Consider the following 17,192-nt stretch of genomic DNA (forward strand, 5'->3'; position numbering starts at 1 on the left):
ATTAATTGTCTTATAATATGAATTACCTGTCTTATAATATCAATTGTCTTATAATATGAATTACCTGTCTTATAATATGAATTGTCTTATAATATGAATTGTCTTATAATATCAATTGTCTTATAATATGAGTTGTCTTATAATATGAATTACCTGTCTTATAATATGAATTGTCTTATAATATGAATTGTCTTATAATATGAATTGTCTTATAATATGAATTGTCTTATAATATGAATTACCTGTCTTATAATATGAATTGTCTTATAATATGAATTGTCTTATAATATGAATTACCTGTCTTATAATATGAATTGTCTTATAATATCAATTGTCTTATAATATGAATTACCTGTCTTATAATATGAATTGTCTTATAATATGAATTACCTGTCTTATAATATGAATTGTCTTATAATATCAATTGTCTTATAATATGAATTACCTGTCTTATAATATGAATTGGCTTATGAATAGCACACGTGCGTATGTGTGGTTGTTTCTGTGTGCATCTTTGTCACGTGACTTTTTAAATGGTCGCCTCTGATTGGCCACTAGAGAGAGCTGCGTCATCTCAACAGAACGCAGAGTGGTTCATAATTTGTATTTGTAAAAGAATGTAAAACCAAATATCAATTTGCAGAGGTGACAGTAGAATATTTGCTTTCTATCTAGAAGTTTTCGTCTATCAGATTGAATAAAATGCCGGAACACGTTGTTGTTGTTGTTGTTGTTGTTGTTGTTGTCTTTGACATTTTGCTCGATGAACAACGTTGAATGTGATTGAACAGGATGCACAACCAAAGCTGGGTCAGTGTCACGTTGTGTGTTTTACAAAGAGGGTTGAATGAAATGTCAATATGATAAGATATGCAAACATATCCCATTAGTTGTACAATTAATTCATTAATGAATGAATGAATGCACTCCAACACTACGTCACACAACAGATGCATTACACATCTGGTAATAATCGGCTTTTTGTTTCCTAGATCCTATGTTTCCTTTTACCTTTCAGCTAAAAAAGAGGAGGAAACTGTGTACGACGAAGTGAAGATGAAAAACGAAACAACCGAACAGACTGCCGACACCGACGGTAAGCTGTAAAATACCCAAACAAAAAAACACATTGAGGTTCATTTTACTGCCACCACTCTAACCAGTATAACAACCATTCAAATGGAACTAGTTCCTGAGTCGGCTTTGGAAATCATCTGTAAATTCACTGGAGGAGCTTTGTCGAAAAGAAACATGATGTCATCAACGTAAAGCTTTAATTGTTGTTGTACTACTGCCACCATACTTATACTATAACTGCTACAATGCACTACTGTATGCCCAATGGCAAATGTTTTATCTCAAGAGGATAGGTTTTTAAAACGTTACATAATCCCTGCGAAAGGTTTCTGCATAGAATCTGAAGGTAAAGGAATTTGTGTTTGTTGTCCAAGTTGTATCGTCCAATCACGTCGGAGCCGGCTGCGGCTGATTGATCAGCCTCATCACGGCTCGGCGTAAACTACGTAAAAATGAACGTAACATAAGTACGTAAAAAAGCAGCGCTAACGTACAAACACTGAACAACACAAAAAGCAAGAATGCACGGTTATTACACATCGTGTTGTCGTGAATATTGAACTCTTGTTCTGTGTACGAATGCACGTTGATCTGAAGCTCATGGAAAGCTTTGGCAGTCGGAGTTGGTGAAATCTAATGTGGGACTTTTCTGTCTTTTGTGTTCTGATTGTCTTTTTGCCAGATGAGAAAGAAAACAACAAGCAGTGTCACTATCAGAAGTTGGCTTGTTGTTTTGGGATTCTTTGTGTCATTCTGCTGGCCGGCCTCGTAGCAGTCTTTGTCGTCCGTAAGTACAACTCACACAACATTTATATTTATATAAATGATGTCTGTCTGTCTATTGTGTTCTAAATCTGTGACACACATTCATTTCTGTTCATTCAATGTATTCAGACAGGAAGTAATTCATAAGACTTGCAAATGCTATTTATTTGTGAGCCCATTGTGATGCACAGAGCAGCGACATGAACTCATCTAAACTGTGTTGTTCATATGTCACCAGTTCATATTTAACTTCTTATGGTTTAGTAGTCGATCGAAGACACTTTCATTTTTGAGACAGAAGCCAAAATGAGTGAAAAAAATACATTATGCATCATAGCAATTAAGTCGAGTGAATTTGTATATTTTTCTTATTGTCAACAAATCCCAGAATTAGACCAAAACCAGCACTGAATGTATCTACTAAGAAGTGTGTGTATCAAACTCTGAACTTCACCTTCTGGGCCATTGAACGCCATTAAAAACACATCAGTGAGCCACAATGTTGCTCTGGGGGCATAAACATAAACACGTTGAACTACGACATATCTGAACTCACATCAGTCTTGAACTATTCTTAAAGAGGCGCACAATGCCACGCTGTAAAACAACTGGTTTTGGTTTAGCTAGGTTTAACTACTCTAAGGTTGAATAATGATCAGGATTTGTGTTAAAATAATATGACATTGTAACAATCTAACAATGTAATAAAGCAACATTGTAACAATGCAACAATGTAACATTGTAACAACGCAACATTTGTTACAACGTAAGTTTTATAAATAGAGAACAACCATCACAAAAGGTCTTAATGACATGTGTAACAACAGTACATAACAAACAGATATGTAACTAATCTTTTGGGTTTCTCTTAGGACACAAACAATGGTCTCTTTGTCCAGTTGTTGTTGTTGACAGTGTAATATGTTTACGTCTTCAGTAGGTCTGAATGCAACATTAAGTGGTGAAAGAAACCAAACGACTCTGCTGGCTGAAATTCAGAACCTGACAAACCAAAGAAACAAACTCAGCGTAGACAATAACAACTTGACAATGGAACGCAACAATCTGACGGTCGAGTTGAGCAACCTGACAAAAGAAAATATTGTCTTAGATAGCAATATCACAAACCTGACAACACGGAACCAGGATCTGGAGAACCAGAAGAACAACTTGACACAACGAATACAAGACATGGAGACGAACTGGAATGAGCAGAACATCAGCAGAGCTCAGTGGAGCATCTATACCTACTGCATTGATAATGACGGTATGATCACATTCCTTTAATTAGGTCCATAAATACCCAATAATATCATCATAATGAAGGTGTTCATTGCTCTCTGTTCTTTCAGCGAAACAGTGTAACTCTTGTAGGAAGGGCTGGTTACTCAACCAGACCAGCTGCTATGCGGTTGTTAACCCTGACGATCGTGGTCAGAAAACCTGGGAAGAAGCTCGAGAAGACTGCAGAGGAAAAAATGCAGATTTGTCTGTTGTACTTACTGAAAATGAAAAGGTAACGAGAGAACTGTGTTTATGACAATTATTACATTGACATGTATTTTCCGTAGGTGAGTCTGATAGGCATGTTTACCCTTATTTAAGTATAAATATAAATAATGTAAATAAGACAACAAATGGTTTCTGATTAATAAAATGTTTACATTCAGTATCTGATAACTGTTTCTGTTACGATAGGACACACTCAATTATTACAGCTGGGGAGACACTGGATACTGGATTGGCCTGAGAGCTGAAGGAGGGAAATGGAAGTGGATGGATGGAACTGAGCTGGCTCAAACGTAGGAGACACTTCCTTCACCACTTTGAGTCAGATGTCCTATCAGCCTTTGGTCTAAACATCTTGTTGTTCCTTCAGCTCCTGGATAGGAGATGCTACTGAAGGTCACTGTGCTGTTTCAATCCAGGGTGAAAGATGGAGCTCAGTGAGCTGTGGCGCCCGACAACGATGGATCTGCATACAGGACGCTTTATCTCTTTGAACTTCTCACACTTCATACTTGAGAAGGTTTCTGGATTCTCTTGCATGTAATATCACGTGGCTCATAAATATCAAACTGTGTAGACTTCTACTTCACAACTATGTTTTTAAAAGCTAAACAACTATATCTATACTAAAACATATATATGTTGTATGACGTAAACTATTCTTCAAAGCAGACGCTGACCTTTAAAGTGTATTATTAGATAACGGCCTGAAGGGGCTCTAAAGTGTTAAATATGAATAATAATTTGTGTTTTCCTTCTGATTTGTTAAGCACTGCTTATGACTTATAGATCTGCAGATTGATGAAAGGCACCAACAAGCTCAGGTTCCTATCTGTAGTTGTATATCGTTGCTACTCATTAGCTGCATCGCTTGTTCTCAGCAGGATGTCCCAGAGTCTGTTTCCATGAAGTGTTCAGATCTTCACATGTTTGACTTTACAGCTGATGGCTGACGCCTTCGTCCATCTGGAGGCATCGAGTTCATATTTCAGTCTGTTGTCACCTGTGAATAAATGTGCTGCCACACGTTGTTGTTTGTGTCTTTGAATCCGTCAATGAGCTTGAATCCAGTCAGGAAGAGCCGCCTCCTTCAGGATGCTGTGACATGTGAACTCATTGATCGGTGACACTGTCGACACCGGCAGCAGCACAGCTCCAGAGAGCGACAGGAAGTCTCACTTAGGGGAAGTCTCACGTAGGGGAAGTCTCACGTAGGGGAAGTCTCACTTAGGGGAAGTCTCACTTATTAGGGAAGTCTCGTTTTGTGTGTTTTTACAAAGAGGATTTTCACTTTAATCAGATGTTCAGTTTTATTTTGGTGGTTCTACATAAACGGGTTTCTCCACGTAAGCTGATCCGAGAGTGTTGCCTGTTGTGTGCGTTCTGCCTGCAATAAAACTTCCTTCAACTATTCCGTGTCCGTCGTACTGCTCCTGGGTCCTGAACACACCCGTTACAGTACGATCTGGTCTTAGCGTTGACACGGCATATGACACCTCATCACAGGCCCGGTTTGTGTCCATTGAAGAGGAGATCCAGCGATATCGCCGAGGTTCAAGGACAGGGACCAGATCTTGACCGCCTTGATGAACCAGGTACAGCAACTCCCGGTAGCCATAACCGCGTCTCGAACCATCGCATTCAACGTCAGCCTCAGAGCCCCGGGTGGGGGAGCCGGAACGTTACCTTCCGGTCCTTCTCCGACAACCTGCGCAAGGTCTTCAGGGCGGTGTCCGTTGGACCGGACCTACTGGGGCTCCAGCAGGGCCACCAACCTGTCACGGACTGTGCCATTGAATTCCAGACCAAAGGCCCAATGAAGTTTGTGGAACATGGTGTGACGTATAATTGCTCGGGCCTAGCAGATTACGCCGAAGACGAAAAAGTCTCGTTGAAGTTACCCACATCCCTAGATGGGCATTAGTCTGTTATATTGAAAAGTGTTCACGTGTCAGAACATAATAAAGGAAGTTGCAGTAGAGTTGGTCAGAAAAAACCCGCGTATAACTATTCTCAGTCGAAGCCTCAAAGCACTAAACACCATCAGAGCGGACCAGACGCCCTCCCAACAGCTCTCATTCAGAACTGCAGCGGGATTTAAAAAACATTTCTTCAGGATGAACCGAAAACCACCGGATGAAATAGGTACTGTAAAATATTATAATGTTCATGTGTCTGCATGTAAGACTTTATGTACCGTACCTATGTATGTACCAAGATGATGCTTCTGGTGACCACGCCCGAACGCCAAGAGGGTTGAAAACGCAAAGATTTGTTTCATGTTGGATCTTTTGTTTAGTGTTTCCACTCTGATCAACACACTGGGAACCATCACATGTCCTGTTTGCTTTTGCTCAGAGTAAAGTGAGGAAGAATCTGCTCATTTGAGTATTCTCAGTACAACAAACCTAAAGTCTTTCTGTGAAGCAGCATATCGTTGGTGTTTGCTTCTGAAGCTTTGACTAATTTTACAATGTATACATTCATTTTTGTATCAGTGTACTCAACATATTGGGACTACAACTGCATGTAAATATTTGTGTTTGATCTGTTTATCTTTCAGAGGAAATCCAAGAGGAAGCTGACTACGTTAATGAACCAGTACGTCCTGTGTATAAAGTGGCAGCCCCTCCAGGTGCATGAAGAACACTTTTCATACATCTAATAATGTCAATCATGATGTAGAATAGAGGTTAAGATTGAACATGTGAATGTTCAAGAGCTCAGATCCTTTTGTTTTCTATTTAAAATGTATTAAATCTCATTTGACTGAGATAAATCAACCTCATTAATCCATGTTTGTCCTCATGGCTCCGACAGACCAGAGGTTCCTCTTCTTCTCTCAGACTCTTCCACCGATAGCCGTGTGTTGGCTGATACTGGTGCTCATCCTGGGCCTTCGTATCCACTGTGAGTACCTTCTGTGTGAGCCTCACTTCAGAGCAGGTTCTCCTTGGCTTGTTGTAGACTGTATGTGAATGTGTGGCCTCAGTTAAAAGAAATCAGTCTGAAGTATTCAACCTTTTTAGGACAGAAGTCACTCTTTGTGATGCGTAGAGGACATTTGGTACTAAGAAGACAGACCGGAGACATGTGAACCCACAATGTAAAGTACATTATAATCATGTAAAACACGTTTCTTTGTGTTTTTGTACGTTCCTCCGTCCGTCGCCGTAGTTACTTCTGTCATTTCAGAACACGCCACACAAGCTGAAGAAATGTACTGGAGAGAACGAAACCGGGATCTGGAGAACCAGAAGAACACCTTGACAATGGAACGCAACAATCTGACGGTCGAGTTGAGCAACCTGACAACACGGAACCAGGATCTGGAGAACCGGAAGAACACCTTGACAATGGAACGCAACAATCTGAAGGTCGAGTTGAGCAACCTGACAACACGGAACCAGGATCTGGAGAACCGGAAGAACACCTTGACAATGGAACGCAACAATCTGAAGGTCGAGTTGAGCAACCTGACAACACGGAACCAGGATCTGGAGAACCGGAAGAACACCTTGACAATGGAACGCAACAATCTGAAGGTCGAGTTGAGCAACCTGACAACACGGAACCAGGATCTGGAGAACCAGAAGAACACCTTGACACAACAAATACAAGACAAGTCATGGAACGTAATGTGTCTTTGCTAACAGGCCATGTACCACATTCCTTCAAAGTAGCTGTAATTAAACCTCTCCTGAAGAAGCCCACTCTTAATCCAGAGGTGTTGGCTAACTACAGACCGATCTCTAACCTTCCCTTCCTCTCTAAGATCCTTGAGAAAGTAGTCGCACATCAGTTGTGCGACTGTTTCATGGATTGGAGGTCCATTCATACATTGTCATATTCATGTAATGTGTTTATGTAACTCTGTAAATGCTGTTCATTCTGTCCATCCATCCATCCATTATGACCTCTTATCCGGGGTCGGGTCGCGGTGGCAGCAGGTTCAGCAGGCCGACCTGAGATTCTGGTCACATGACATCTATTCATCTGTCCATCCGGGGAGAGGGATCCTCCTCTGTTGCTCTCCTGAAGGGTTCTTCCCTTTTTTAAAACCTGTCTTATAATATGAATTACCTGTCTTATAATATGAATTACCTGTCTTATAATATGAATTGTCTTATAATATGAATTGTCTTATAATATGAGTTGTCTTATAATATGAATTGTCTTATAATATGAATTGTCTTATAATATGAATTGTCTTATAATATGAATTGTCTTATAATATCAATTGTCTTATAATATGAATTACCTGTCTTATAATATCAATTGTCTTATAATATCAATTGTCTTATAATATGAGTTGTCTTATAATATTAATTGTCTTATAATATGAATTACCTGTCTTATAATATCAATTGTCTTATAATATGAATTACCTGTCTTATAATATGAATTGTCTTATAATATGAATTGTCTTATAATATCAATTGTCTTATAATATGAGTTGTCTTATAATATGAATTACCTGTCTTATAATATGAATTGTCTTATAATATGAATTGTCTTATAATATGAATTGTCTTATAATATGAATTGTCTTATAATATGAATTACCTGTCTTATAATATGAATTGTCTTATAATATGAATTGTCTTATAATATGAATTACCTGTCTTATAATATGAATTGTCTTATAATATCAATTGTCTTATAATATGAATTACCTGTCTTATAATATGAATTGTCTTATAATATGAATTACCTGTCTTATAATATGAATTGTCTTATAATATCAATTGTCTTATAATATGAATTACCTGTCTTATAATATGAATTGGCTTATGAATAGCACACGTGCGTATGTGTGGTTGTTTCTGTGTGCATCTTTGTCACGTGACTTTTTAAATGGTCGCCTCTGATTGGCCACTAGAGAGAGCTGCGTCATCTCAACAGAACGCAGAGTGGTTCATAATTTGTATTTGTAAAAGAATGTAAAACCAAATATCAATTTGCAGAGGTGACAGTAGAATATTTGCTTTCTATCTAGAAGTTTTCGTCTATCAGATTGAATAAAATGCCGGAACACGTTGTTGTTGTTGTTGTTGTTGTTGTTGTTGTTGTCTTTGACATTTTGCTCGATGAACAACGTTGAATGTGATTGAACAGGATGCACAACCAAAGCTGGGTCAGTGTCACGTTGTGTGTTTTACAAAGAGGGTTGAATGAAATGTCAATATGATAAGATATGCAAACATATCCCATTAGTTGTACAATTAATTCATTAATGAATGAATGAATGCACTCCAACACTACGTCACACAACAGATGCATTACACATCTGGTAATAATCGGCTTTTTGTTTCCTAGATCCTATGTTTCCTTTTACCTTTCAGCTAAAAAAGAGGAGGAAACTGTGTACGACGAAGTGAAGATGAAAAACGAAACAACCGAACAGACTGCCGACACCGACGGTAAGCTGTAAAATACCCAAACAAAAAAACACATTGAGGTTCATTTTACTGCCACCACTCTAACCAGTATAACAACCATTCAAATGGAACTAGTTCCTGAGTCGGCTTTGGAAATCATCTGTAAATTCACTCTGGAGGAGCTTTGTCGAAAAGAAACATGATGTCATCAACGTAAAGCTTTAATTGTTGTTGTACTACTGCCACCATACTTATACTATAACTGCTACAATGCACTACTGTATGCCCAATGGCAAATGTTTTATCTCAAGAGGATAGGTTTTTAAAACGTTACATAATCCCTGCGAAAGGTTTCTGCATAGAATCTGAAGGTAAAGGAATTTGTGTTTGTTGTCCAAGTTGTATCGTCCAATCACGTCGGAGCCGGCTGCGGCTGATTGATCAGCCTCATCACGGCTCGGCGTAAACTACGTAAAAATGAACGTAACATAAGTACGTAAAAAAGCAGCGCTAACGTACAAACACTGAACAACACAAAAAGCAAGAATGCACGGTTATTACACATCGTGTTGTCGTGAATATTGAACTCTTGTTCTGTGTACGAATGCACGTTGATCTGAAGCTCATGGAAAGCTTTGGCAGTCGGAGTTGGTGAAATCTAATGTGGGACTTTTCTGTCTTTTGTGTTCTGATTGTCTTTTTGCCAGATGAGAAAGAAAACAACAAGCAGTGTCACTATCAGAAGTTGGCTTGTTGTTTTGGGATTCTTTGTGTCATTCTGCTGGCCGGCCTCGTAGCAGTCTTTGTCGTCCGTAAGTACAACTCACACAACATTTATATTTATATAAATGATGTCTGTCTGTCTATTGTGTTCTAAATCTGTGACACACATTCATTTCTGTTCATTCAATGTATTCAGACAGGAAGTAATTCATAAGACTTGCAAATGCTATTTATTTGTGAGCCCATTGTGATGCACAGAGCAGCGACATGAACTCATCTAAACTGTGTTGTTCATATGTCACCAGTTCATATTTAACTTCTTATGGTTTAGTAGTCGATCGAAGACACTTTCATTTTTGAGACAGAAGCCAAAATGAGTGAAAAAAATACATTATGCATCATAGCAATTAAGTCGAGTGAATTTGTATATTTTTCTTATTGTCAACAAATCCCAGAATTAGACCAAAACCAGCACTGAATGTATCTACTAAGAAGTGTGTGTATCAAACTCTGAACTTCACCTTCTGGGCCATTGAACGCCATTAAAAACACATCAGTCTTGAACTATTCTTAAAGAGGCGCACAATGCCACGCTGTAAAACAACTGGTTTTGGTTTAGCTAGGTTTAACTACTCTAAGGTTGAATAATGATCAGGATTTGTGTTAAAATAATATGACATTGTAACAATCTAACAATGTAATAAAGCAACATTGTAACAATGCAACAATGTAACATTGTAACAACGCAACATTTGTTACAACGTAAGTTTTATAAATAGAGAACAACCATCACAAAAGGTCTTAATGACATGTGTAACAACAGTACATAACAAACAGATATGTAACTAATCTTTTGGGTTTCTCTTAGGACACAAACAATGGTCTCTTTGTCCAGTTGTTGTTGTTGACAGTGTAATATGTTTACGTCTTCAGTAGGTCTGAATGCAACATTAAGTGGTGAAAGAAACCAAACGACTCTGCTGGCTGAAATTCAGAACCTGACAAACCAAAGAAACAAACTCAGCGTAGACAATAACAACTTGACAATGGAACGCAACAATCTGACGGTCGAGTTGAGCAACCTGACAAAAGAAAATATTGTCTTAGATAGCAATATCACAAACCTGACAACACGGAACCAGGATCTGGAGAACCAGAAGAACAACTTGACACAACGAATACAAGACATGGAGACGAACTGGAATGAGCAGAACATCAGCAGAGCTCAGTGGAGCATCTATACCTACTGCATTGATAATGACGGTATGATCACATTCCTTTAATTAGGTCCATAAATACCCAATAATATCATCATAATGAAGGTGTTCATTGCTCTCTGTTCTTTCAGCGAAACAGTGTAACTCTTGTAGGAAGGGCTGGTTACTCAACCAGACCAGCTGCTATGCGGTTGTTAACCCTGAAGATCGTGGTCAGAAAACCTGGGAAGAAGCTCGAGAAGACTGCAGAGGAAAAAATGCAGATTTGTCTGTTGTACTTACTGAAAAGGAAAAGGTAACGAGAGAACTGTGTTTATGACAATTATTACATTGACATGTATTTTCCGTAGGTGAGTCTGATAGGCATGTTTACCCTTATTTAAGTATAAATATAAATAATGTAAATAAGACAACAAATGGTTTCTGATTAATAAAATGTTTACATTCAGTATCTGATAACTGTTTCTGTTACGATAGGACACACTCAATTATTACAGCTGGGGAGACACTGGATACTGGATTGGCCTGAGAGCTGAAGGAGGGAAATGGAAGTGGATGGATGGAACTGAGCTGGCTCAAACGTAGGAGACACTTCCTTCACCACTTTGAGTCAGATGTCCTATCAGCCTTTGGTCTAAACATCTTGTTGTTCCTTCAGCTCCTGGATAGGAGATGCTACTGAAGGTCACTGTGCTGTTTCAATCCAGGGTGAAAGATGGAGCTCAGTGAGCTGTGGCGCCCGACAACGATGGATCTGCATACAGGACGCTTTATCTCTTTGAACTTCTCACACTTCATACTTGAGAAGGTTTCTGGATTCTCTTGCATGTAATATCACGTGGCTCATAAATATCAAACTGTGTAGACTTCTACTTCACAACTATGTTTTTAAAAGCTAAACAACTATATCTATACTAAAACATATATATGTTGTATGACGTAAACTATTCTTCAAAGCAGACGCTGACCTTTAAAGTGTATTATTAGATAACGGCCTGAAGGGGCTCTAAAGTGTTAAATATGAATAATAATTTGTGTTTTCCTTCTGATTTGTTAAGCACTGCTTATGACTTATAGATCTGCAGATTGATGAAAGGCACCAACAAGCTCAGGTTCCTATCTGTAGTTGTATATCGTTGCTACTCATTAGCTGCATCGCTTGTTCTCAGCAGGATGTCCCAGAGTCTGTTTCCATGAAGTGTTCAGATCTTCACATGTTTGACTTTACAGCTGATGGCTGACGCCTTCGTCCATCTGGAGGCATCGAGTTCATATTTCAGTCTGTTGTCACCTGTGAATAAATGTGCTGCCACACGTTGTTGTTTGTGTCTTTGAATCCGTCAATGAGCTTGAATCCAGTCAGGAAGAGCCGCCTCCTTCAGGATGCTGTGACATGTGAACTCATTGATCGGTCACACTGTCGACACCGGCAGCAGCACAGCTCCAGAGAGCGACAGGAAGTCTCACTTAGGGGAAGTCTCACGTAGGGGAAGTCTCACGTAGGGGAAGTCTCACTTAGGGGAAGTCTCACTTATTAGGGAAGTCTCGTTTTGTGTGTTTTTACAAAGAGGATTTTCACTTTAATCAGATGTTCAGTTTTATTTTGGTGGTTCTACATAAACGGGTTTCTCCACGTAAGCTGATCCGAGAGTGTTGCCTGTTGTGTGCGTTCTGCCTGCAATAAAACTTCCTTCAACTATTCCGTGTCCGTCGTACTGCTCCTGGGTCCTGAACACACCCGTTACAGTACGATCTGGTCTTAGCGTTGACACGGCATATGACACCTCATCACAGGCCCGGTTTGTGTCCATTGAAGAGGAGATCCAGCGATATCGCCGAGGTTCAAGGACAGGGACCAGATCTTGACCGCCTTGATGAACCAGGTACAGCAACTCCCGGTAGCCATAACCGCGTCTCGAACCATCGCATTCAACGTCAGCCTCAGAGCCCCGGGTGGGGGAGCCGGAACGTTACCTTCCGGTCCTTCTCCGACAACCTGCGCAAGGTCTTCAGGGCGGTGTCCGTTGGACCGGACCTACTGGGGCTCCAGCAGGGCCACCAACCTGTCACGGACTGTGCCATTGAATTCCAGACCAAAGGCCCAATGAAGTTTGTGGAACATGGTGTGACGTATAATTGCTCGGGCCTAGCAGATTACGCCGAAGACGAAAAAGTCTCGTTGAAGTTACCCACATCCCTAGATGGGCATTAGTCTGTTATATTGAAAAGTGTTCACGTGTCAGAACATAATAAAGGAAGTTGCAGTAGAGTTGGTCAGAAAAAACCCGCGTATAACTATTCTCAGTCGAAGCCTCAAAGCACTAAACACCATCAGAGCGGACCAGACGCCCTCCCAACAGCTCTCATTCAGAACTGCAGCGGGATTTAAAAAACATTTCTTCAGGATGAACCGAAAACCACCGGATGAAATAGGTACTGTAAAATATTATAATGTTCATGTGTCTGCATGTAAGACTTTATGTACCGTACCTATGTATGTACCAAGATGATGCTTCTGGTGACCACGCCCGAACGCCAAGAGGGTTGAAAACGCAAAGATTTGTTTCATGTTGGATCTTTTGTTTAGTGTTTCCACTCTGATCAACACACTGGGAACCATCACATGTCCTGTTTGCTTTTGCTCAGAGTAAAGTGAGGAAGAATCTGCTCATTTGAGTATTCTCAGTACAACAAACCTAAAGTCTTTCTGTGAAGCAGCATATCGTTGGTGTTTGCTTCTGAAGCTTTGACTAATTTTACAATGTATACATTCATTTTTGTATCAGTGTACTCAACATATTGGGACTACAACTGCATGTAAATATTTGTGTTTGATCTGTTTATCTTTCAGAGGAAATCCAAGAGGAAGCTGACTACGTTAATGAACCAGTACGTCCTGTGTATAAAGTGGCAGCCCCTCCAGGTGCATGAAGAACACTTTTCATACATCTAATAATGTCAATCATGATGTAGAATAGAGGTTAAGATTGAACATGTGAATGTTCAAGAGCTCAGATCCTTTTGTTTTCTATTTAAAATGTATTAAATCTCATTTGACTGAGATAAATCAACCTCATTAATCCATGTTTGTCCTCATGGCTCCGACAGACCAGAGGTTCCTCTTCTTCTCTCAGACTCTTCCACCGATAGCCGTGTGTTGGCTGATACTGGTGCTCATCCTGGGCCTTCGTATCCACTGTGAGTACCTTCTGTGTGAGCCTCACTTCAGAGCAGGTTCTCCTTGGCTTGTTGTAGACTGTATGTGAATGTGTGGCCTCAGTTAAAAGAAATCAGTCTGAAGTATTCAACCTTTTTAGGACAGAAGTCACTCTTTGTGATGCGTAGAGGACATTTGGTACTAAGAAGACAGACCGGAGACATGTGAACCCACAATGTAAAGTACATTATAATCATGTAAAACACGTTTCTTTGTGTTTTTGTACGTTCCTCCGTCCGTCGCCGTAGTTACTTCTGTCATTTCAGAACACGCCACACAAGCTGAAGAAATGTACTGGAGAGAACGAAACCGGGATCTGGAGAACCAGAAGAACACCTTGACAATGGAACGCAACAATCTGACGGTCGAGTTGAGCAACCTGACAACACGGAACCAGGATCTGGAGAACCGGAAGAACACCTTGACAATGGAACGCAACAATCTGAAGGTCGAGTTGAGCAACCTGACAACACGGAACCAGGATCTGGAGAACCAGAAGAACACCTTGACACAACAAATACAAGACATGGAGAGGAACGTAATGTGTCTTTGCTAACAGGCCATGTACCACATTCCTTCAAAGTAGCTGTAATTAAACCTCTCCTGAAGAAGCCCACTCTTAATCCAGAGGTGTTGGCTAACTACAGACGATCTCTAACCTTCCCTTCCTCTCTAAGATCCTTGAGAAAGTAGTCGCACATCAGTTGTGCGACTGTTTCATGGATTGGAGGTCCATTCATACATTGTCATATTCATGTAATGTGTTTATGTAACTTTGTAAATGCTGTTCATTCTGTCCATCCATCCATCCATTATGACCTCTTATCCGGGGTCGGGTCGCGGTGGCAGCAGGTTCAGCAGGCCGACCTGAGATTCTGGTCACATGACATCTATTCATCTGTCCATCCGGGGAGAGGGATCCTCCTCTGTTGCTCTCCTGAAGGGTTCTTCCCTTTTTTAAAACCTGTCTTATAATATGAATTACCTGTCTTATAATATGAATTACCTGTCTTATAATATGAATTGTCTTATAATATGAATTGTCTTATAATATGAGTTGTCTTATAATATGAATTGTCTTATAATATGAATTGTCTTATAATATCAATTGTCTTATAATATCAATTGTCTTATAATATGAATTGTCTTATAATATCAATTGTCTTATAATATCAATTGTCTTATAATATGAATTACCTGTCTTATAATATCAATTGTCTTATAATATCAATTGTCTTATAATATGAGTTGTCTTATAATATTAATTGTCTTATAATATGAATTACCTGTCTTATAATATCAATTGTCTTATAATATGAATTACCTGTCTTATAATATGAATTGTCTTATAATATGAATTGTCTTATAATATCAATTGTCTTATATGAGTTGTCTTATAATATGAATTACCTGTCTTATAATATGAATTGTCTTATAATATGAATTACCTGTCTTATAATATGAATTGTCTTATAATATGAATTGTCTTATAATATGAATTGTCTTATAATATGAATTGTCTTATAATATGAATTACCTGTCTTATAATATGAATTGTCTTATAATATGAATTGTCTTATAATATCAATTGTCTTATAATATCAATTGTCTTATAATATGAATTGTCTTATAATATGAATTACCTGTCTTATAATATCAATTGTCTTATAATATCAATTGTCTTATAATATGAGTTGTCTTATAATATTAATTGTCTTATAATATGAATTACCTGTCTTATAATATGAATTGTCTTATAATATGAATTACCTGTCTTATAATATGAATTGTCTTATAATATGAATTGTCTTATAATATGAATTACCTGTCTTATAATATGAATTGTCTTATAATATGAATTACCTGTCTTATAATATGAATTGTCTTATAATATGAATTGTCTTATAATATGAATTACCTGTCTTATAATATGAATTGGCTTATGAATAGCACACGTGCGTATGTGTGGTTGTTTCTGTGTGCATCTTTGTCACGTGACTTTTTAAATGGTCGCCTCTGATTGGCCACTAGAGAGAGCTGCGTCATCTCAACAGAACGCAGAGTGGTTCATAATTTGTATTTGTAAAAGAATGTAAAACCAAATATCAATTTGCAGAGGTGACAGTAGAATATTTGCTTTCTATCTAGAAGTTTTCGTCTATCAGATTGAATAAAATGCCGGAACACGTTGTTGTTGTTGTTGTTGTTGTTGTCTTTGACATTTTGCTCGATGAACAACGTTGAATGTGATTGAACAGGATGCACAACCAAAGCTGGGTCAGTGTCACGTTGTGTGTTTTACAAAGAGGGTTGAATGAAATGTCAATATGATAAGATATGCAAACATATCCCATTAGTTGTACAATTAATTCATTAATGAATGAATGAATGCACTCCAACACTACGTCACACAACAGATGCATTACACATCTGGTAATAATCGGCTTTTTGTTTCCTAGATCCTTCCTCATCTTTTAACAATTAGACTAATAAAAAAAAAACTTCCTGTTCGTCTGCAGCAAAGAAGTCCTCTGGTTATGCTTTATTTATTAAAGGATTGTAAACTTAACATCAGAGCGCCTCGTGGTTTCCACTCGTGGATTGCTTTCTCCTTAAAGAGCTCCAGCATGTTCTACCTCAACAGCACCGGCAACAAGTGCAGTTTTATATTAAATAAAGTTGTATTGGTCTAAACATGGCTGCACGGTGGTGTAGTGGCTAGCACTGTCGCCTCACAGCAAGAGGGCCGCGGGTTCGATTCCCGGTCGGAGCGGTCCTTCTGTGTGGAGTTTGCATGTTCTCCCCGTGGCAGCGTGGGTTCTCTCCCGGCTCTCCGGCTTCCTCCCACAGTCCAAAGACATGCTGCAGGTTCATTGATCTCTAAATGTCCCATAGGTGTGAATGTGAGAGTGAATGGTTGTATGTCCCTACATGTGCCCTCGATGGTCTGGCGGCCTGTCCAGGGTGTCCCCTGCCTTCGCCCTATGTCAGCTGGGATAGGCTCCAGCGCCCTGCGACCCTAATGAGGATAAGCGGTATTGAAGATGGATGGATGGATGGATGGATGGTCTAAACATCATGTCATGGAGGTGCTGATCCTGAAGAAGGTCACTGTGCTGCTTCAGTCCAGCATGGAGGATGGAGCTCAGTGAGCTGTGACGTCCCACAACGATGGATCTGTGAGGAGAAACTGGGGAAACGGTTTGCTCTCCGTAAAAGCTTCTAAATATCAAACGTGTCGGAAGGGGAACAACGTGCTCTTCTTCAATGTGACATTTATATTGGCATTACATTTTTATTTTA

At 39.2% G+C, this 17,192-nt stretch overlaps 4 protein-coding genes and 1 long non-coding RNA gene across 10 annotated transcripts in view; all 5 read left to right on the forward strand.

Annotated features, from left to right (window-relative positions):
- Positions 1–1,000: 1,000 nt before the first annotated feature.
- Positions 1,001–3,397, forward strand: LOC117745157 (M protein, serotype 6-like). Its single transcript, XM_034553265.1, has 4 exons — positions 1,001–1,096; positions 1,760–1,864; positions 2,780–3,109; positions 3,195–3,397. The coding sequence occupies exons 1-4, from the start codon at positions 1,057–1,059 to the stop codon at positions 3,380–3,382; spliced, it is 663 nt and encodes a 220-aa protein (XP_034409156.1). The 5' UTR covers positions 1,001–1,056; the 3' UTR covers positions 3,383–3,397.
- A 141-nt stretch (positions 3,398–3,538) lies between these two features.
- Positions 3,539–4,380, forward strand: LOC117745164. The gene is made up of 2 exons (XR_004611211.1): positions 3,539–3,644; positions 3,722–4,380. It is a non-coding gene; the product is annotated as an uncharacterized LOC117745164 (long non-coding RNA).
- Positions 4,381–4,558: 178 nt separating this feature from the next.
- LOC117745156 (M protein, serotype 6-like) lies at positions 4,559–7,057 on the forward strand. Of its 6 annotated transcripts, none has more exons than XM_034553264.1 (5): positions 4,559–5,496; positions 5,915–5,986; positions 6,172–6,261; positions 6,529–6,812; positions 6,897–7,057. In XM_034553264.1, exons 1-5 carry the CDS (start codon positions 5,469–5,471, stop codon positions 7,002–7,004), a joined length of 582 nt encoding a protein of 193 aa, XP_034409155.1. In that variant the 5' UTR covers positions 4,559–5,468; the 3' UTR covers positions 7,005–7,057. The 6 variants fall into 6 exon arrangements, 4 of the variants coding, with proteins under 4 accessions (XP_034409155.1, XP_034409154.1, XP_034409153.1 ...); XM_034553263.1 differs by having other exon boundaries at positions 4,560–5,496; positions 6,529–6,845; positions 6,930–7,057; XM_034553262.1 differs by having other exon boundaries at positions 4,562–5,496; positions 6,529–6,593; positions 6,678–7,057.
- Positions 7,058–8,678: 1,621 nt separating this feature from the next.
- Positions 8,679–11,989, forward strand: LOC117745153 (C-type lectin domain family 10 member A-like). The gene is made up of 6 exons (XM_034553257.1): positions 8,679–8,774; positions 9,440–9,544; positions 10,389–10,718; positions 10,804–10,967; positions 11,150–11,253; positions 11,331–11,989. Exons 1-6 carry the CDS (start codon positions 8,735–8,737, stop codon positions 11,452–11,454), a joined length of 867 nt encoding a protein of 288 aa, XP_034409148.1. The 5' UTR covers positions 8,679–8,734; the 3' UTR covers positions 11,455–11,989.
- Positions 11,990–16,972: 4,983 nt separating this feature from the next.
- The window catches only part of LOC117745749 (C-type lectin domain family 12 member B-like), a 4,360-nt gene continuing 4,140 nt past the window's right edge, over positions 16,973–17,192 (forward strand). Inside the window, exon 1 of the mRNA XM_034554276.1 lies at positions 16,973–16,996. Coding sequence (XP_034410167.1) covers positions 16,973–16,996 — 24 coding nt within the window. The remainder of the gene's footprint in view (positions 16,997–17,192) is intronic.

The sequence above is a fragment of the Cyclopterus lumpus genome, chromosome 16, assembly GCF_009769545.1.
Source record: "Cyclopterus lumpus isolate fCycLum1 chromosome 16, fCycLum1.pri, whole genome shotgun sequence".
Lineage (NCBI taxonomy): Eukaryota > Metazoa > Chordata > Actinopteri > Perciformes > Cyclopteridae > Cyclopterus > Cyclopterus lumpus.